General features: G+C 37.2%; 1 protein-coding gene across 1 annotated transcript in view; it reads left to right on the top strand.

Moving 5' to 3' along the window:
* The window catches only part of LRRC7 (leucine rich repeat containing 7), a 363,919-nt gene that overhangs the window by 180,295 nt on the left and 160,909 nt on the right, over window positions 1-22,715 (top strand). The window contains exon 7 of the mRNA XM_049775680.1: window positions 20,975-21,049. Within this exon, the coding sequence (XP_049631637.1) occupies window positions 20,975-21,049 (75 nt within the window). The remainder of the gene's footprint in view (window positions 1-20,974; window positions 21,050-22,715) is intronic.

Genomic DNA, 22,715 nt, shown 5'->3' with positions numbered 1-22,715 from the left:
ATATGTATTGAATGAAATTATAAATCATCATATCAAGGTCTTCATCTATAAAAATAAAGTGTAGTCAGAAATAATGTCTGTCTGCATTAAGTTGATAATCCAGTGGGGGGGAAAGGAGTAATTAAGCACACTCAGAAATTTAAAATTACATAGGGCCAGATAGACAGTAGAGTGGGTAGAGTGCTTGCTTTTGCATGTGGTTGACTGAGGTTCATAAACTTGGTACCCCATTTAGTCCCTTGAACTTCTCCAGAAATGATCCCTGAGCACAGAGCCAGAAAACCTGGAGAACCATCAATTGTGGCCCAAATCCCACCTCAAAAAAAAAAATAGAGAGAAATTTTGTTTTATTCATGATATATATATATATATATATAGGAACTTTTAACAAAGCGTGGCCATACAAAGTCTTTCAGAAGAATTGTCTCTTGAAATAGTTCTAAAAGTTGAGTGGAAATTAACCCAGCAAAGAAGAGGAAGAATACTTTATGCAGAAGAAAGAAAGAGCATTGGGTGGAACCATAGTACAACAAATAGGGAGGGCCCTAGCCTTGCATGCAGCCAACCCAGTTCAATCCCTGGTACCACATACTGTCCCTACAGCTTGCAAGGAATTATATGTGAGCACAGAGCCAGAAGTAACCCTCGTCTCTGAGCACTGCCAGGACTGTCCCAAAAACAAACAAAAAGTAAATAAAAAGAGAGAGCAAGTAGGAATAAAATAAGTGGATAGTGACTGCAATCCAGATTCAGAGGAAAATCACCAAAATGGGGGTGGAAAAAATATCCAAATGAAGAATGCAAGATAATGTTTCATAACTTTCAGAATAATTAACATAACTAACACTAGGTTATATTATATCAAAAGAAAAATGCTATATTTCAAGTTGATTTCGTTTGTATCACAAGTCAGTTTGCATTAGCACATCAAAATTCATCTCCCATTCATGATAGGAAGAAAAATTTACCTGATAAAATGCCACATTTTCTAGTGACAAGAAAAACAATTGAGCGTGTAATTTCAAATTGCATAACCTTGAACTTCATAGATCTGCACCAATAAATATTTATAATTTTGCTAAATTACATAGCATCAATTAGCCCACAAATAGAGGTTAATAAAGGAATCAGCACAGCACCAAAAGAATAATTTGGGTGCACTGATGTAGAACTATATTGACAGACTAATACACCTTGCTCAACAGCTCATTCTACTATTGTAAAACACTAATAAAAAAGTATGTATATATGTAAATATATATAAACTTACTGGTGTAATACACATGAAATAATTTGTACAGAAAATAATAAAGCTGAGTCTTTAAAAGAGCTTAATGCAAATCTGAAAACAGTGAATTATTAGAATTTGACCCAAAAAGGTGAGGAATGTAACTTAGAGGTAAATTACTTGCATTGTATGTGTGGGGCCCTAGTTTTGATTCTACCAAAACTAGAAAACAAAAACTAAAATAAATAAGAATTTTAAATGGACATGATAATTGCCAATTCTATCTCACCATTTGTTATACAGAATTTGGCCAGGTAATATTTTCCTAACTTTATGTAGCTTCTTCTTTGACCTTTTAGAATACTAAAATTGTTATCAGAGTACTTATCAGTGGATCAGATCTCTTGCCATTAATACACATCTTTTTTTTTTGGTCTGAGATTATATTTAAAAGCTCCTGAATCTTCCATTCCTAACATGTCCCTTTTCAGTTCTGGCCCGAGGTTGTAAAATATGCACCATAAGTGCATGTTAAATTTTCAAAAGTTAGACCACTTAAAGTATTTACATATAAAAGTATGTAAAAAGAATCATAATTTTTAGAATTAGCTGTTTGTTATTGTTGGTATTAAAAGTAATAGTAAGGGCCCGGAGAGATAGCACAGCGGCCAAGCAGCTGATCCAGGACCTAAGGTGGTTGGTTCGAATCCCGGTGTCCCATATGGTCCTCCGTGCCTGCTAGGAGCTATTTCTGAGCAGACAGCCAGGAGTAACCCCTGAGCACTGCCGGGTATGGCCCAAAAACCAAAAAAAAAAAAAAAAAAAAAAAAAAGTAATAGTAAATAAAATATTAATCAGATTACGAACAGGGATGGTTAAAATGAACATTGAAAATTATGATGAATTTTCCAGGTCGCATTCTCAATGTGGAATATAGCAAAAATAAAATAAAAATTCAGCAATTCTTACACCATTGGTGTTTTATTTAGATACATAATTGAGAATAAATGTATGCGTAATCAGAATATGCCATAAAAGTAAAAGATAATATTTAGGGGTAATAAATAAAACAAAGCATTTTAAATTAAATAAGTGAATATCCCAATTGTACTTAAAATGACATGTGAACATTGATAATGATTTTAAATATTTACTTTTCTTCAAAGTACTTTTAAAACTCAACATGTGGGGTCTGGAGCCATACTACAATGGGTAAGGCACTTACCTGCCTTGCACATGGTTTACCTGGGTTCCATCCTGGCATCCAATAAGGTTGCCTGAGCCCCACCAGAAGTGATTTCTGAGACAGAAGCAAGGTCTGAGTATAGCTGATAGCTGAGTTTGGCCCAAAATCCAAAACAAAAGTTCAAGAAGAATAGTTCCCTAGTACTACTCATAGATAGAACAGATTACTGCTGGACAGTGAAGTAAGGTGAACTAAATATAAGGGTTTTCTATCTCTAATGCTAAATTAATGGACAGCAAGATGAAATGCTTCTACTGATAACAGAAATTTTTGTTTGGTTTTGTTTGAAGTTAACACTTATTCAATTCTCACCAGGCCAGGTGCAAGTAGAATAGATTAACTTGTTTTGATTCAGTTTTGCCTAACTCTAATGGAGCTGCTGTTGTCACCAAACAAATAACAAAATTATTTTTTTACATGAAAAAATTGCAAGTTTTAACATAGACTTAGAATGTAACATAATGATATAAAGCAAAATAACATTAAGTAAAACAATGTAACATAATGATACAATAGAATATGTAATACTGTAACATAATGATAATGTAATAATATGCAAAATAATGTGACATAAAGATATAAAGCATAACTTTGGGGTGAAAAAGATAGTGCCTTGTATACTTGACAATTTTATCCCTTATTTATTGTGACTCTTACTGTGTAGCAAGCGGATTACATAATTTCTCTTAATTTGTTTATGTTATTGGACATCAAAGGGCAAGAGAAAAAATTATCTTACATAATATATTCATCTGTAATGAATTTCAAAGAACTTAAATTCCAATTACACTGAAATCACTCTGAATAGAAAAGGTCTTTTCTGATTCCAAAGGCACTTTTGTTTGGCAATGGCCTTTATCAAAAATCATTATAGCTATTGTTTTGTGATAGGCATTCTGCTAAGTGAAAAAATTAGATGACTATAGGACAGTAGATTCAGAGGTAGAGTACGAAAAGCTCTGTAAGATAGTTAGAAATATGTACCTCTAAGAGAGTAAGCAGAGATACAAACCCAATTTCAAATGTTCAGGATAGCACTGAAGTAGCAGTTCAAAGAGGTTTTCGGTTGGGGTAAAAGATTCAGTACAAGAAATAAGGCATTTGTCTTCTCTGCCCTGTGTCCACACAGAGTCAGGAGAAGCCCCAAGTTTCACTTACTATGGCCCAATCTATGCATGCCAATGTAAGAGGCGATTTGTTATGTTGTTTTCCAGATAACTCAGTTTTTCTGTATCCAAAATCTCAAGTCTGACCATGTTATCATCAAAAATTAATCACATTTTCTCAGTGCCTATAAAAACTTAGCCTAAAGCTATATATATATATATATTCACATGTACACTTTCACAGTTTCATTAAGATATTTCTCATTGGAGTTTTAAATTAATCCACATGAGTAAAATGACAAGTATTGAATTATTTTACCTTTCACCTTTAGTGCAAATAAGAATATTAAATTATGAGCAGATAAAATGAAAAAGAAAAGTCCAAGGATATTGACAGCAGAAGAAAGGTTATCTGAGGAAAAGAAGATTGAGTGTGAGAAACAATTTCATGTGGTGGGTGTAAAGAAAATGTGTATTGTTATTTTTGGTGATTTTTAAATTTTAATAAAGTGAAAAACAAACAACAAATAATCAATTCACACTAGAGTTAACCAACAGTGGTTTAAAAAAATAAAGACAGTGACTCAGATGTGTTTGTTTTCCACTTAAAAATATCTATATTAGAAACATCATGTCTCTGATATGAAATAAACAAAACCATTTTAGATATTTTTAGATATTAGCACATGAGAATACAGTTATAGAATATGGTTTATCTAAAATTATCTGCATGTAGTTTTCAACTTATAAACATGAAAGTGGAGAAGTTAGAAAAACTAAAGAGTGATTCCAGAAATTTAAAAACCTTGACAACTACATTTCTCCTAATTTCTCTTAATTGGAACATTTTGACAACCTTATCTTTGAATCAATTGGGTTTTAAAGTTGTTATTTTTTCATATGTAAAACTACATTTTATTCCCAGATACTTTTTTAAACAACACTGTCTTTAACACTTAGGTACAAGTCTTATTTATATACCAGATTTTTAGGGTTCCTTTCTCCCAATAGATGGTCTCCCAATTAATTCAGGAGAATATCCCCAAGACTAATTTTCTGTGACATATCAGAGAGGCATAAAGAATAATAGGACAGGACCTGAGAGATAGTCTAAATAACAGGTATAGTGCTTATCTGGCACCTGGTTTTGATTCCCAGAACTCTATATGGTATCCTGTGCCTGCCAGAAAAAAAATCTCTGAGCACTGCTGGATGTTCCCACGCCCCCCCCCCAAAAAAAGTCACACAGAATGTTGTCTCTAATATATGGAATATAAAGAAATATGCATTGTAGGGGAATAACAAGTGTCCAATAGCAATGGAAACTGAGAATTAGTCCTCAGTAGAAAGTTTACTAGTGGTAGAAATGGGATGGGGTGGGGTGAAGAGAGCACTCTAGTGAAGAATCCGCTGGAAGGGTGGGGTGCCAGAAGGGGGGGGGGGTGCTGAAATGCTTTTTGCATGAAACCTTACCATTAAAAGTATTGGAAACCATGTTGCCTAAAGTAAAATAATTCTTTAAATGAATGGAAGATAAGGAAGCCAAGGCAAATAACGACCTTTGGGTTTTTTTCTATAATATCTCTGAAACAAAGTACAAATGAACAGAAAGAAGTTTAAAGAGTCCGGAAAAGCAATAAGATTTGTCTTGTCTTTAATAAGAGAAGCAAAATCGATTTATATTTGGCTAAAGATGACCTGGTAAAGACAGAAATGTAAGTGTATAGGAAAAGAAATTTTTCCAGGACAGAATTCCTGAACAGATTGTTTTGAAAAACTAGAGACGTGACAGCCCCAATAAATGGGAAGGAGACACAAATTTGAGATGTAGGCAAGTCATAGAACCACAAAAACGACTTCAAAATACAGCTTACATATTAAACTCAATTAAACTAAATGTATCCTCAACTCAACTTCAACTAAGTTAAGGTCCCCAATTATACATAAAAAGTACAATCAAAGGAAAATCTGCATAAATAATGACATCAGTCTTCACCAGTTCACATTAAATATTTCTCAACATATATGTAGTGTAAAATAAAAATATAAAATAAAGTCTATGAGTTGGGTAAGACCTCTCAGGTACTGTGTTTCTAACCCCTCAGGCTAAGTGGAGAAATAATACACCAAACAATCAGAAAAGATATTCATTGGAGTAATTTCTCTTTATTCCTTAGGGCCTTTCTCTGCCATATGCTTTTTCTATCTTCCATGTCCTCTCACTGTCCCAGACTAGCTATGCAGTGTGCTTTCTCTCTTGCCCCAAAGCCAGATAGATCCCTTTGTTTCTTTATTATCCAAAACCCCATCCACTAGGTGGGGGGAAGTACTGTACTCCAGGTGGGCTTCTACATACCAAAAGAAAAGATTAGGGAAAAAATAAGTTGGGAGAAGGGTACATATAGAATTTCAAAATCTTTTATTTCATTGTCTTTGAAGTTAATTCCCTTCTGCTTGTTTGATTTCTTGTCTGTTATAAGGGAGAAAATTATGAGCAAGGGTAAGGAAATACTTTTATTTTTCATTGTAGGCACCATGATTTACAATACTGTGAGTGAAAAGGTTTTGTACATAGCACCATTTGAAACCACACCCTCTCCTAAAGTGTCCATTTTTCTTCACCATTTTGTCTCTCCCAAACTTTCTTAATTCCTTCCCTCTTCGGTGGTACTCTACTGGAAGCAGATACTGGTTGTTTGGGTTTTTTCTTTTTAATAATTTATGTGTTTTTGACTTAAGGTCACACCTGACTCTGCTCAGGACTTACTCCTGACTCAGCAGTCAGAAATGACTTTGGTGGTGTTCAGGGAAACAGAGGGTTGTTAGGAATCGAACTTAGGTCAGGCACATACAAGGCAAGCACCTTACACTCTATACTATCTCTCTAGCCCCTCGAAGAAAAGATTTTGGGCAAGATTTAAGAGCTATGAAATTGTCTCAGAGAATGGAAAAGCAACTTCTTGGGGGAAAAAGTGTTGCCTGGCAGAACTGAGTCCCCATTTCTGGTATTTGCCAAGAATTTCAAGTGAAACCATAAAGAGATTTCACCTCACAGCACTGAGAATGATCTATATGAAAAAGACAGGAAACCAAAAGTGTTGGTGAGAGTTGGTGGAGAAAAAGGAATTCTGGTGCACTATCACTCCAGTCCCTAGTTAATATTTTAAAAGTTAAAAAGTAAAGTGAGGATAGTCAGAACCATTGTAGTGGCTTCACCCCAGGTCAAGTTCAGTGAGGTGATATTAAGTTCAGCTATGTGATATTTGTGAGAAGTTGTTTGCCACTATTAAGAAAGAAAAAGAAAAAAAAAGGAAAAATTAAGAAAGGAATAAAAATGTAACATGCCAGTGAGATGTCAAATCAATACTAGAAAAGGATTATACAATGCTGGACTAAATTAGCTATAAGAATAGGAGGTCATGGTCAGCCAGTGATATACTTGCAATTGCCATGTCTAACATTTTGCAGGTACCTCTGTGGCAAAGTTGAAGCAGGATCTTGGAGTAAGTAATTAAGATGGCATAGAGGAAAAGATGGATTATGGTCAGAACTGTTCATTTTGTTCTGTTGACAAAAAAATTCTGGGGCATGCTCTTTCCATGAAGCAGATTCACCCAGTGATCCAGAAATCCAGTGAACAAATTTAAAGAACCTTTGCAAAGGTCAGATTGCAATATCAAGTCTGAAAATAGCAAAAAAATTAGATTGTCCTTGGGACCCAGAGCCTCTGTCTTGAAAGAGGCTGTGGGGTGAACAGGGGTCAGAGAAGGCTCTGTACGATAATGATGTGTGAGCTTTGTTCTCTTTGAATAATGGAAAATCTTCCAAGGACCTGCTGAAATAACCTATGGCTACTTGAAGAAGAGTGGAGGAAAAAGTAGCTACTGCTTTGGAGGAGAGAAATGCAGAAAACTATTAAACAATGAGATGAGACTGTAACATAGAGCATACAGTTTTCATTCCAAAATTTAGAATCAAACCAGACTACCAATGTTACATCTAAGTGGTGACTTAGATGTGTAGAACAACAACCCTAGATGGGGCTGGATGGTGAAGGATGATGATGGAGGGGCCTTTCTCTGTTGGCCCAAGCCACACGTCTTCAACCCCCTCCAGCCGGCAGGTCTGAGAGTTCAGAATAGCAGTGGGGAAAATGGTCCACAGACAGGTTTCAGGAGACATCAGCTTTATTCAAGGCCCTAGTCACCTATGCTAACCATTTAAGCAGCCTATTCCACTGCCCTGTCATCTTAACATCTTTCTTCTTCCTTCATCCTGCCAGCTCTCCCTTGCTGAAGCTCTCTCAATCTCTCTTCCAAACCCTCTTCCTGCCCCTCAGGCAATCCTCTTGATACCTCCCAAAGATCCCTCCCAGAAATGGGCAGGTCTTATTAGCAGGTAAGGTTACACAGGAAGAACGTGGGATGGGGTAACAAGGTGTATTTCTGAGTGGTAATCATGAAACAGGAACAGAACATAAAACAGAAACTTCCTTCCTAACTCATTATAGAATCCAAGCTGGGCTCTCTGAACTCCCAAAAAGTAATATTCTTGAGGGTTTTTGTCTGTCTGGCTCACCAGTCTTTCTCAATTCTGATACTAATGGACACTTACTAAATACTAACTGGATCAAAATCGAATCTCTGTGGCTATCTCAGTTCTAAAGTCACCTGATCAAGTAGCATTGCGATAGATGCAACATTTTCTCTGGAATATTCCTCTCTATTGAACTTACCTCCACTTGATGACAAAACCTTAATTTAAGCTTTTTCCCACACATTAATCCAATAATTTGGTAAATTGAATCTTTCCTTTCGAGGCCTGAATATTCTTGTCTGTCCAATGAGAATAATAGCTAACATTCCCTAAACACTAAATCATTGAACCAGGTACCATTATAGGTATCTTCATATCTTTGAATGCAACTCATCTTTCTTAGCCCCTTATATTGGCAATAGGATTCTCACTCCTATGTCATTGAGGAATTAAAGGTTTTACAGTAAGTAAATGACTAAACTCCATTTCATTGCCCTCTATCTTTGTGTTGTCTTTTAGCAATAGGACCTCATTGCAGAGTGAAGATTCAGTGAGAATAATGTATACCAGGGGTCTTCAAACTTTTTAAAGTGAGGGCAGGATTATGATCCCTTAGAGAGTTGGAGGGCCGGACTATATGAGCTACTAATTCCTACTTACACTGCACATATAATATATAAATAAAATGAAAACCATTTATAAATAAGCAGATCACGCACCAGTATTTCAATGGGAACTGTGGGCCTGCTTTTGGCTAATGAGATGGTCAATGTCCGGTTCTATATTTGTCACTGCCAGCGGTAACAACTGATGCAAGTGGGCATCAGTTAATCTTGATCTGGTTGGAGATTTCAGATGTTTCATTCTTGAAAAAGTCTGTTCACAGGCATAAGTGCTACCAAAGATGGTTACCATTTTGAGTGCATGGTTCCTGATATTTGGATATTCATTGAGTGTATATGCTGGCAGGTATCTTGGCAACCAAACAGCGCTCACTGCTGGCGGCCGGATCAGACTCTGCGGGCCGCATGTGGCCCGCGGGCCGTAGTTTGAAGACCCCTGATGTACACAATAGAACTTCAGAAAGTGTTCCAAGAAAATAAGGTTATATTATTACTTTGGTTTGTCTTTTACCCAAATCATATATTACTATGTTCATGCAATGGAGGATTCACCATCCATTAAAGGAAACTAGTCTCTTTCATTTGAGACAGTTGGGAAAAGGTCACTCTTAATGCTCTGCTTATTCACACTTATATTTCTGCAGCTTTTCTCATTTCTAAATTCTCATTTGCAAATGACGATGAAAGAAGGAGAGATCCAGCCTCTTGCATTAACAATCCTCCGATCTGCAAAGACAGGTGTCTTGGACACCCACATCTTCCATGCTCCAGCCCAAACAATTTGAGTCATTTCACCATTTCTTCTTGGCATGACTGCCAGGCACTCTGGAAAAGCTCTGGTGTGTTGAAAATCATTACATGGAGGGCACCAACAAGAGAGCTGAATGTTGTAATCCATCTGTCAGCGCATGTTTGCCCTCACTATAGCACTGTTGACAGAAATGATCATGAAACAAGCCCTATTTTACTCTGAATTATGTTCCTAGTGACTGATCTAGTGCCTGGTTGACCTGTAGCAAGCAGGTATTCTCTATTTGCCCAATGAATGCATTCTAGAAGCAAATGGATATATGAAAGTTGAATTTACACTTGACTTTTATCTTCCATTCATTCACATATACTTTACTTCTGATTTATTGCTGTATGGTTGGTTTGGGCCATAAATGGCCTGGACTTCAAATCTGTTTTTATAAGACTTCATGTTGGTAGAGTTTTCCATTCTACAAATATTATCGTATCAAACTGGGATATTAATTTATTCATATCATGCATTGGCCCCACTCTTGATGCCATTTGCTCCACTCTTGATGCCATGTCCTGTAAGATGGTTTTCCCCCACATACCATCAAGTTACTGATCTGAGTATTTATTTATTTATTTATTTATTGGTTTGGGGGTCACACCTGGTGGTGCCCAGGGTTACTCCTGGCTCTGTGCTCAGAAATCGCTCCTGGTAGGCATGGGGGACCATAGAGATGCTGGAATTTGAACCACTGTTCATCCTGGATCAGCTGCTTGCAAGGCAAAAGCCCTACCACTGTGCTATCTCTCTGGCCTCTGATCTGAGTATTTAAATAGGATATATTATGCTAATTTACACTGAAATAGTTCCAAAAGCTGTGGCTGAAGTGTGTTATCATTAATTACAACTAAAGCTTATTTTTCAATTTTACGTCTCATTTGATCTTTAAAAATGCCTACTTATTCAAGAATTTCCCAAATAGATATTTTTTTCTAAATATCCACTAACTGAAGGCATCAATTTAGAGAACAAGTTTTAAAAGTTTATGAGCATTTTAGTAGGAATGACATCTGAAGCAAAACTGAGAAACATACATCTCACACAATGAAAAATGCTTTGAATCCCATGAAAAGAAGATAATATTTTTTCATGCCCAAAGAAATTAATTGGAAAATCTTACTAGTCTCATTGCATGTAGAATAGAATCATTGAAAGAAGGAACATGTAGCTTCTCGTCCAAGATAGACTGATGTTAGTCCTTCCATTTGAGTTTCAGGAAGCATTGGAGTATTGTACTGTGAACCTCACAAGCAAATGACTTCCTAATGTGAGAGTTGTGAGGCTAATGAAAAATGTAGACATGAAGAGATAGTGCAGGGGTTAAAGAGCTTGTTTTGCATGTATTTGACCCAGAATTCAATTTCTGGCACCACATATAGTCTCCTTAGCGCCTCCAGAAAATCTCCTTTATGCACAAAACCAGGAGTAACTCATGAGCACTACTGGATCTGGTTCTAACCCGTTCCCCATATAAATGTCAAATAGGGCAGGAGCAGTGACATAGCAGTAGGGTGATTGCCTTGCATGCAGCTGACCTAGGCCGGACAATCCCCGGAGTCCCATATGGTCCCCCACGCGAGGAGCGATTTTTGAGCTCAGAGCCAGGAATAACCCCTGAGTGTCACCGGGTGTGGCTCCCTCAAAAATAGTGTCAAATAAAAGTTTTAAGGAAAAATAAGAGGGAGTTTATAAAAATATTCTTTCTTCCCTGGTAAATGACAAACTCTAAACATTATTAAATGTTGATATAATGGGAACTTAAAAATTAATGCATAGACTTTTGTTCTTAAAGTTCAGAAAGAATATAACAACTGGAACAAATCAATGAAACATAAAGGTCACATTGGTTACAGATTGTGATTTTAAATTAGTAGTTTTTTTTTTTTTATATTTATAAACTTGTGAAAACATCTATATGTCTATTTATCTGTTTTGCTTTGTGGATTTATTTTTGAACTGCACCTGGTGGTCCGTGAGAGTCACTCCTGGCAGTACTGAGGCACTAGTAGTCAGGATCAAACCTGGGCTCTCAGATGCAAAGTATGAATTCCAATGCTTGGAGCTTTCTCCTCAGTCCATATTGTTTGCATTTTTTTCTTTGTTTATTGTTTGGTTTTGAGAATACTTGGGGTGCTCAGGAATTACTCCTAGGAGGCATCAAGGACCATATGGTGGAGTGCCTGCATTGTGGGGCCGCGGAATCGCTTTGCCCTGCCCTGCCTTTGTTTACTCTGAGGACTTCGGGGAAAACTCCTATCTCTGTCTGCCTGAAACTGTGCTTCTGAACTTCCGAAGGTTTCCTCAGGGGCCTAGGGAGCGCACCCCCAAAAACACTGCATTTTGAAGCTGGTGAGTGCCTGCATTGTGGGGCCGCGGAATCGCTTTGCCCTGCCCTGCCTTTGTTCACTCTGAGGACTTCGGGGAAAACTCCTATCTCTGTCTGCCTGAAACTGTGCTTCTGAACTTCTGAAGGTTTCCTCAGGGGCCTAGGGAGCGCACCCCCAAAAACACTGCATTTTGAAGCTGGTGAGTGCGTGCATTCTGGGGCCGCGGAATCGCTTTGCCCTGCCCTGCCTTTGTTCACTCTGAGGACTTCGGAGAAAAACTCCTATCTCTGTCTGCCTGAAACTGTGCTTCTGAACTTCCGAAGGTTTCCTCAGGGGCCTAGGGAGCGCACCCCCAAAAACACTGCATTTTGAAGCTGGTGAGTGCCTGCATTGTGGGGCCACGGAATCGCTTTGCCCTGCCCTGCCTTTGTTCACTCTGAGGACTTCGGGGAAAACTCCTATCTCTGTCTGCCTGAAACTGTGCTTCTGAACTTCCGAAGGTTTCCTCAGGGGCCTAGGGAGCGCACCCCCAAAAACACTGCATTTTGAAGCTGGTGAGTGCGTGCATTCTGGGGCCGCGGAATCGCTTTGCCCTGCCCTGCCTTTGTTCACTCTGAGGACTTCGGGGAAAACTCCTATCTCTGTCTGCCTGAAACTGTGCTTCTGAACTTCCGAAGGTTTCCTCAGGGGCCTAGGGAGTGCACCCCTAAAAACTGCATTTTGAAGCTGGTGAGCAGCTGCATTCTGGGGCTGCGGGATCGCTCTACCTTGCCCTGCCTTTGTTCACTCTGAGGACTTGCAACTAGAGGCAACAGAAGCGCTCAGCCGCTTCGCTTCTCTTTGCAGCCGCGAACTCTTCCTAATCAATGAACCCCACCACAACACGCAGGAAAAACCACACTACAAGCGTGACAATGGGGAAAACTCGCAGGCAAACACCTTCCATAGAGAATGAAGACGAAAGCTCGGTTGATCTAATAAATTACAACCACCTGATTAACCTTTCAGATAAGGAGTTTAGAGTAGAAATATGGAATATGTTTGTAGACCTCAAAAAGAGCATAGATCGGGCCGGAGAGATAGCATGGAGGTAAGGCGTTTGCCTTTCATGCAGGAGGTCATTGGTTCGAATCCCGGCGCCCCATATGGTCCCCCGTGCCTGCCAGGAGCAATTTCTGAGCCTGGAGCCAGGAATAACCCCTGAGCACTGCCGGGTGTGACCCAAAAAAAACCAAAAAAAAAAAAAAAGAGCATAGATCGATCTGAAGAGAACACAAAAACAGAAATCAGAAAACTCCAAACTGAAATAACAGATCTGAAAAATACGGTTGCTCAACTGAAAACCACAATGGATAGCCTCGCCAACAGGGTATCAGCAGCTGAGGAGAGAATCGGAGTACTGGAAGATGAGATGCAGAAAAGCTCAACACAACAGAAGAAATTGGAAAAGAACATTAAGACAAACGAACAGGCAATGGAAAATGTACTCAAGGCATGCGAAGAGATGAAAATAGAAGTCTTTGATAAACTCAACAGAAACAACATAAGAATCATTGGAGTCCCAGAAACCCAGGAAGGAGATCTCCAAGAAGAATCAACTGTCAAAGACATCATCAAAGAGATACTCCCAGAGTTAAAGCCTACATGCAATCAAATACTGCATGCCCGAAGAATACCAGCTAAAAGAGACCCAAAGAAAAACACCCCAAGACACATCCTCGTTACAATGACAAATCCCATAGATAGGGATAGAATACTGAAAGCAGCAAGATCAAAAAGGGAAATTACATTCAAAGGAGCATCCCTAAGACTTACAGCAGACATGTCACAAGAAACTCTCAAGGCCAGAAGACAGTGGTTGGATATTGTGACAAGATTGAATGAAATGAATGCCTCCCCAAGAATACTGCACCCAGCCCGACTCACATTCAGGTTTGGAGGAAGAATACACAGCTTCACGGATAAACAACAGCTCAGAAACTTCACAGAAGATAAACCAGCCTTAAAGGAAAAACTGACAGGTCTACTTTAAGACAAGAGAGATCAACAAACACAGCAAACTTATCTACAAAGATGACATTAAATCCTATGACAATCATCTCCCTCAATGTCAATGGACTAAATTCACCAATTAAAAGACACAGAGTGGCAAAATGGGTCAAAAAGATGAATCCAACCTTCTGCTGCCAACAAGAAACACATCTGAATAGTCAGAACAAACATAGACTCAAAATCAAAGGTTGGAAGAAAATTATCCAAGCAAACAACACCCTGAAAAAAGCTGGGGTGGCCATATTAATATCAGATGACACCAACTTTATACTCAGAAAAGTGGTAAGGGACAAAGATGGACACTATGTACTAATCAAGGGATATGTGCAACAGGAAGAAATCAGACTATTAAACATATATGCACCCAATGAGAGACCAGCAAATTATCTAATACAATTACTGACAAATCTGAAAGAAGAAATCAATAATAACACAATCATTGTGGGAGACTTCAACACAGCCCTATCAACACTTGATAGGTCAACCAGACTGAAACCCAACAAAAACATACTAGCCCTGAAAAGTGTTATGGAAGAAAGAGGACTAGTAGATATATACAGGACACTCCATCCCAAAAAACCTGGATACACATTCTTTTCCAATGTACATGGGTCATTCTCCAGAATAGACTACATGCTGACACATAAAACATACCTCCATAAAATCAAGAGGATAGAAATCTTGCAGGCTACCTTTGCTGACCACAAGGCTCTGAAATTAGATGTGAACTACAAAGCCACACAGAAGAAAAACTTTAACAATTGGAAATTAAACACCCTGCTACTGAACAACCAGTGGGTCCGAGATGAAATCAAAAAGGAAATCAAAACTTTCCTGGAAACAAATGATAATGAAGACACAAACTGCCAGAATCTATGGGACACAGCAAAAGCAGTCCTGAGAGGAAAATTTATAGCTCTACAAGCACACATCAGAAAGGAAGAAGGAGCATACCTGAATAACTTAATGGCGCAGCTTAAACAATTAGAAAATGACCAACAGAATGAACCAAAAATAGGGAGACAGAAGGAAATAATAAAGCTGAAAGCGGAACTCAATGAAGTGGAAAACCAAAAAGCAATCCGAAAGATCAACGAAAGCAGAAGCTGGTTCTTTGAAAAAATAAACAAGATTGATAGACCATTGGCAAAACTCACAAAGAAAGAGAGAGAGAGAAATCTGATAACCCGTATTAGAAATGAAAAGGGGGAGATCACAACAGAAATTGCAGAGATCCAAAGGATAATCAGAGGCTACTTTGAGAAACTTTATGCTACAAAACATGAGAACCTAGAAGAAATGGAAAAATTCTTGGACACTTATAACTTTCCACATTTAAGTAAGGAGGATGTAGCATATCTAAACACCCCCATCACTACTGAGGAAATTGAAACTGTAATCAAACATCTACCAAAAAAGAAAAGCCCAGGCCCAGATGGTTTTCCTAATGAATTTTTTCAAATCTTTCAAGAGGAGCTACTACCAATCCTAGCCAGACTCTTCCATGAAATTGAAAAAAAGGGAACTCTCCCAAACAGCTTTTATGAAGCCAACATTACCTTGATACCAAAACCAGACAGAGATGCTGCCAAAAAAGAAAATTACAGACCAATATCCCTGATGAATGCTGATGCAAAGATCTTCAACAAAATCCTGGCAAATAGGATCCAATGCATCATCAAGAAGATCATACACTACGACCAAGTAGGCTTCATCCCAGGAATGCAAGGATGGTTTAACATCCGTAAATCTATTAACATCATACACAACATCAACAACAAGAAAAATAAAAATCACATGATCATATCAATAGATGCAGAGAAAGCATTTGATAAGGTCCAACACCCATTCTTGATCAAAACTCTCAGCAAGATGGGAATGGAAGGAACCTTTCTCAATCTAGTTGAAGCCATCTACCACAAGCCAATGGCAAATATTATCCTCAATGGAGAAAAACTAAAAGCCTTTCCTCTAAATTCGGGTACAAGACAAGGCTGTCCTCTCTCACCACTCCTCTTCAATATAGTACTGGAAGTTCTTGCTATAGCGATCAGGCAAGAAAAAGATATCAAGGGAATTCAGATAGGAAAGGAAGAAGTCAAACTCTCATTGTTTGCAGATGATATGATACTCTACTTAGAAAACCCTAAAGACTCTACCAAAAAGCTTCTAGAAATAATAGATTCATATAGCAAGGTGGCAGGCTACAAAATCAACCTACAGAAATCAATGGCCTTTTTATACACCAATAATAATAGGGAGGAGATGGAAGTCAGGAAAGCAATCCCATTCACAATAGTGCCACACAAACTCAAATATCTTGGAGTCAACTTGACCAAAGACGTGAAGGACCTATACAAAGAAAACTATAAAGCCCTGCTCCAAGAAATAAGAGAGGACACACGGAAATGGAAACACTTACCCTGCTCATGGCTTGGCAGGATTAACATCATTAAAATGGCAATACTCCCCAAAGCATTATACAGATTTAATGCGATCCCCTTAAAAATACCCATGACATTCTTCAAAGAAGTGGATCAAACACTTATGAAGTTCATCTGGAACAATAAACATCCTCGAATAGCTAAAGCACTCCTAGGGAAAAGGAAAATGGGAGGCATTACTTTCCCCAACTTTAAACTGTACTACAAAGCAATAGTTATTAAAACAGCATGGTATTGGAATAAAGACCGACCCTCAGATCAGTGGAATAGGCTTGAGTTCTCAGAGAACATTCCCCAGGCATACAATTACCTAATTTTTGACAAAGGAGCAAGAAATCCTAAGTGGAGCAGAGAAAATCTCTTCAACAAGTGGTGCTGGCAGAACTGGTTAGCGACTTGCAAAAAAGCGAACATAGACCCCCAGTTAACATCATGTACGAAGGTAAAATCCAAATGGATTAAAGACCTTGATATCAGACCAGATACCATAAGGTATATAGAACAACATGTCGGTAAAACACTCCATGACATTGAGACTAAAGGTATCTTCAAGGAGGAAACTGCACTTTCCAAACAAGTGGAAGCAGAGATTAACAGATGGGAATACATTAAACTGAAAAGCTTCTGCACCTCAAAAGAAATAGTGCCCAGGATACAAGAGTCACCCACTGAGTGGGAGAAACTATTCACCCAACATCCTTCAGATAAGGGGCTAATATCCAAAATATACAGGGCACTGACAGAACTTTACAAAAAAAAAACATCTAATCCCATCAAAAAATGGGGAGAAGAAATGAACAGACACTTTGATAAAAAAGAAATACAAATGGCCAAAAGACACATGAAAAAATGCTCCTCGTCACTAATCATCAGAGAGATGCAAATCAAAACAACGATGAGATACCACCTCACACCACAGAGATTGGCGCACATCACAAAGAATGAGAACAATCAGTGCTGGCGGGGATGTGGAGAGAAAGGAACTCTTATCCACTGCTGGTGGGAATGCTGTCTAGTACAGCCTCTATGGAAAGCGATATGGAGGTTTCTTCAAAAACTGGAAATTGAGCTCCCATTCGACCCAGCTATTCCACTCCTAGGGATATACCCTAGGAGCACAAGAATACAATACAAAAACCCCTTCCTCACACCTATATTTATTGCAGCACTATTCACAATAGCCAGGCTCTGGAAACAACCAAGATGCCCTTCAACAGACGAATGGCTAAAGAAATTGTGGTACATATACACAATGGAATATTATGCAGCCGTCAGGAGAGATGAAGTCATGAAATTTTCCTATACATGGATGTACATGGAATCTATCATGCTCAGTGAAATAAGTCAGAGGGAGAGAGAGAGACGCAGAATAGTCTCACTCATCTATGGGTCTTAAGAAAAATAAAAGTCATTTTTGTAACAATCCTCAGAGACAATTAGAGGAGAGCTGGAACACCAGCTCACTCCATGAAGCTCACCACAAGAGTGGTGAGCACAGTTATAGAAATAACTACACTGAGAACTACCATAATCAAGTGAATGAATGAGGGAACTGGAAAGCCTGTCTGGAGTACAGGTGGGGGTGGGGTGGGATGGAGGGAGATTTGGGACTTTGGTGGCGGGAATGTTGCACTGGTGAAGAGGGGTGATCTTTATAGGACTGAAACCTTATCACAATCATTTATGTAATCAAGATATCCAAATAAAGAGAAAAAAAAAAAAAAGAAGAAAAAAAAAAAAAAAAAAAAAAGGACCATATGGTATACCAAGGATTGAACCTGGCTGGGCTGCACAAAATACAAGAGCAATCCTTGTTCTACTATCTTTTCAGCCCCATGATATGCAAATTTTATGCAAATTCCCATTTGTTGCCTCCATAGTATTGGGGACTAATAAGCTTTTATTTTAAACTAGTGTTGTTAGATTAGTTTTGTTGGTATCAGTCAGATAATTTCCATTAAGTTTAGGGCACCTAAATTTTTAAATTAGATTTGTGAAGTTTAAAACATTTAAGTTCTCTAACTTAATTTTGCAAAATCAGATAAATGTCATGTGAATTGTTTTAATCGTTAAGATTTCCCTTAACGTTATTCAAAGAAAAAATTAATGGCTGTATAAATTACTATAATCAAGTGACGTAGGTAGTACAACCCACTGAATAATCTAAAACTGTATATACAGGACAAGACTTCTGGAATTTGTTACCCTCATATAAAATAATTTTGTAGACGTTCAAGTTATATTACCACCGGTATATCCATGACCTTGGACCTTTTCAACTAATTAAAGTGCTCTTCAAAAAAGAATCTAAAGTGTTGTCAGTACTTGTAAGACTTAAGAAATAACACATAAACATATTCTCAAAGTTTTTTCTGATTATCGAATATAATGCCTACAAATGACATTGAAATTGTGAGGAAAAAAATTAAAAGTTGTATCAGGAATGGTGGCATGTGGTTCAAGTGGTAAATGATCAAAGACCTGGGTTTGATCCCTAGCACATGTGTATATCTCCCTCCCTAGAACTGTTAAGTGTGGCTCTATAATAAATGTTTTATGTTAAATCAAATATTTTTACTTAACTGATATCTTAAAACCATTCTGAGGGCTGGCAATGTTTATCAGCAATATAACACTAACCTTCCCACTGTGTGATTGTAAGAGTCTCCAAAAGTGCCCCTTATAAGTGATAATTTTGATATCATTTCTTGATAGTTGTACACCCTTTAAAATGATAAAAAATATAAAATAATATCCATTTTAATATATAATTCAGGTATTAGCTACATATTTGATGTAATTCATAATTAATTTAGATGATTTTTAAAAGAAACAAAGCACTTTAGATAAAATCAAATTCTTTACTGTTCTCTAACCTAGATCTGTTTCCAATTCTCTCTCCTGCTACTTTAAAATTACCTTCAAAACCAACCTCAAAATTGTCTATTGATCATAAACTTATGTTGCATCATGTTCACTTTGTGGGTTTTGTTTCAGCAGTTTCTACATTGATCCAATAGTTTTGGTTTCTACTATTATTGGGAGCATGTTACACAGCACCAATGGTAGCGGACACCATACTATACCTACAAACTCAGCCTTTCAAGAACTTAGGTTGAAGCCCATGCAAAGAGCTCTGCATCATGTCCTGTACTGATGTCACATCCAGCTCAATATTCTTCCTGGAGTACTCTAGTTTTATTAGCTAGGTCTACTAGGATATTACCAAATATATCCTAATATCTATTATATTCTAGTTTTCCTAATTAAAAAAAAGACTAATTTTAATTGAATGATGGTTGGATCTTATTTCAGGAATAATTCTTTACTGTTGGAGGAGATAAGAAATCTGGCCTCAAGTGTGACTTAAAGCCAGGCTAATATAATGCCATCAGAGTCTTTTTAACTCCAAACAGACTCTTCTCTTTTTTCATTGCTGAATCTCCCCATGTAAAAATTATACCTTTAATTTTTAATCCATCAGTGAAGAACTAAGGTCTTTTCTTCAGATGTCCTAATCAAAGATTCATTGTTCCTTGTTTACTCTGGGTGAATCTCAGACCCATTCTTGAGCCAATCCCCTAGAGAGCAAGCTAGCTTAGATAACAGTCAGAGAGAGAGAGAAAGAGAAATAGAGGAGGGAGAGAGGGGGGGAGAGAGAGAGGGAAAGAGAGAGAGAGAGAGAGAGAGAGAGAGAGAGAGAGAGAGAGAGAGAGAGAGAGAGAGAGAGAGAGAGACTAATGAAAGGGAACAATCCTATGGAAAAGGATGCTGGCATAAAAGTAACGTCTCTTTTTTTCACCAGCCTGTATCCCAGGAGGTAGAATTGAAAGAGAGCTTCTAGTTAGGTTATTGAAGTTTCAGTGGCCACTATATATCATTCCCTAATTGGGTTCTCTCTCCTTTCCTGGACTTCTCAGGATTATTCTTTTTCTTCCTTGTATTGCTGTGTTTTTGTTATTTATAGAGCTCCCTTTCCTCAGATCATCAGCTCCTTCTAGGAAGAAATTGAGTTTCAGTACTTGTATGTTGTCCTGTGCCTAACCTGCATCTCAACTCTTTGTTTGTGAGTAAACAAAGGAATCAAATAGGCAAACATGAAAAAAAACCAACCTAGTAGTAAGCATAGTAACAACAATGGGGGGATCTAGAGACAGTGACTAAACAAGTTTTGATTTGTTCTTCAAGATCTTAAATTCTAGTGAAGAAGACAAACATGTATTGAGTAATGTAACTGCAATAAATTTTACAAAGGATCCCAAAATGCTGTACTGTTTCCTATAACACTGGAGTATATTATGGAAAAGGAATATGTTGCCTTTTTTATTATTGCTGTTCTGATGGTTTCCAGATCAATTCTAGGTTAACAACTTCCTCTAATTTTGCTGGAGGCCTGTTATATCTGGAATACTTTAAAGCATTCTTAATGAATTCCAAGTCCAAGTCTTTATATACGTGATGAGAAAAAAATAATTTGTTTTTCTTTTTTCTTTCTTTTTTTTCTTTCTTTCTTTTTCTTTCTTTCTTTCTTTTTCTTTCTTTCTTTCTTTCTTTCTTTTTTTTCTTTCTTTCTTTATTTCTTCCTTTCTTTCTCCCTATTTCTCTCCCAGCCTGAAGTTCTGGATCAAATACAAAATTTGAGGGAGTTGTGGATGGACAATAATGCATTGCAAGTGCTACCTGGGGTATGTAAGTTTTTATTATGCCATGTTGCTTAGCATCAATGTTTTATGTTCATTATAATTGACTCTGACTGATTTCATATCTCATTTCCAGTAACATTTTTAAGTAAAACAGCAATGTTTTAACTGTCTTTGGTCACTGAGTCTGTTTGTTTGTATGCTTTCTTGCTTGCTTGCTTTATTTCACCTCTCTTTGGTGAGTGTAATAGAAATATAAAAATGTAAGAAAAAACTTTTTATTCTCTTAAGAATGGTTTTAAGTTTTTTTCCATAATTACTGTTTTAAAAGATGCGTCTTTCATATTTATATATTTTTAAAATACTATATAGTATGTCAAAGCTTAATCTTTTAAAAAATCTTTTATTCTTCCAAAAAAAAATCTCCTTATTCTTAAAAGTAAATTGGTTAGTATTTTTTTGCTACTATTGTTTAAATGCTTCCAAAAGTTGAAAATATCTCTCAATTCAAATAATTTATACTAGAACCCATTTGAATTTTTGAAAAGGCTAGTAATCATAAACTATCAAAAATGAATTAAACTAGACTCCAATGTTTCTCTTGACTCATGGATAATCTACTACTATCCCAAATCATTATTACTCAACTCATTGACTGTGTTTATGCCTTCCTTTCTCACTCCAGTGAAAAAGAAAATTTTCCATCAGATACTGCCACTAATAATATGTATACAAATAAGCACATGTGTGTAAATATAAACATACATATGTACACATACAGAGGTCCCACATAAATCACTAACTCCAGATTTTTTGCATTAAGTTCAGTGATCAAGGCAGCTAAATGTGAAATAATTCTTGAAATCACTTGGATTTTGTATGTTTTCAAATTTGAAAAAAAAAATTCTCAAAGTAGAATTCATTATTATTATGAATTGACAGTATTGACTTCTTTTCGGTGACTGCAAAATCCACAGGAACTAAACCTTATTTTCTTTTGAACAAACTTTGGGACTCACACAAAAATTGCTGGTCAAAGGTTAGGGTAAAGAAGCTTTCTTCCCTTATCAAAAGAATATATTTCTGTATTCATCACAGATTCAAAACAGAAGAGTAGACATATCTTCTATTGATTGATTCATTCAAAAACTTTTCACAAATACACATCTGTGAACCAGAAACCACTCTAAAGTCAGGGTTATAAAGACAATGTCATCAACCATGTTGAATATATTTCTTTGAGGAGTGCATATCTAAAAGAAGAGGCAGATTTGAATTCTAATGTACATGATAAAGGTTGACTTGGGCTATATCCGGGATATGCACAAAACTTGAACAACTCAAGTAAAATACTCATCAATTCCCCATTCAGAAATTGAGGAATCAGAATGCATAAGTAGTCTGTAATGTTGGTATTAACTTCTTCAACAGACACATAGCAAAACACACACATAGCATTTTACCTTGAGCCACAAACCATCTATCAATGGTCCTCAAACTATGGCCTGCTGGCCACATAAATTGTATTTATTCCCATTTTGTTTCTTCACTTCTAAATAAGATATATGCAGTGTGCATAAAAATTTGCTTATAATTTTTGTTTTTACTATAATCTGGCCCTCCAACAGTCTGAAGGACAGTGAACTGGCCCCCTGTTTAAAAAGTTTGAGGACCCCTGAATTATTATTGACTCATTGAAACCCCAATATCA

This window comes from Suncus etruscus, chromosome 6, assembly GCF_024139225.1.
Source record: "Suncus etruscus isolate mSunEtr1 chromosome 6, mSunEtr1.pri.cur, whole genome shotgun sequence".
Taxonomy (NCBI): domain Eukaryota; kingdom Metazoa; phylum Chordata; class Mammalia; order Eulipotyphla; family Soricidae; genus Suncus; species Suncus etruscus.
The sequence above is the reverse complement of the archived record's forward strand: the minus strand, read 5'-3'. Positions and strand labels throughout refer to the sequence as shown.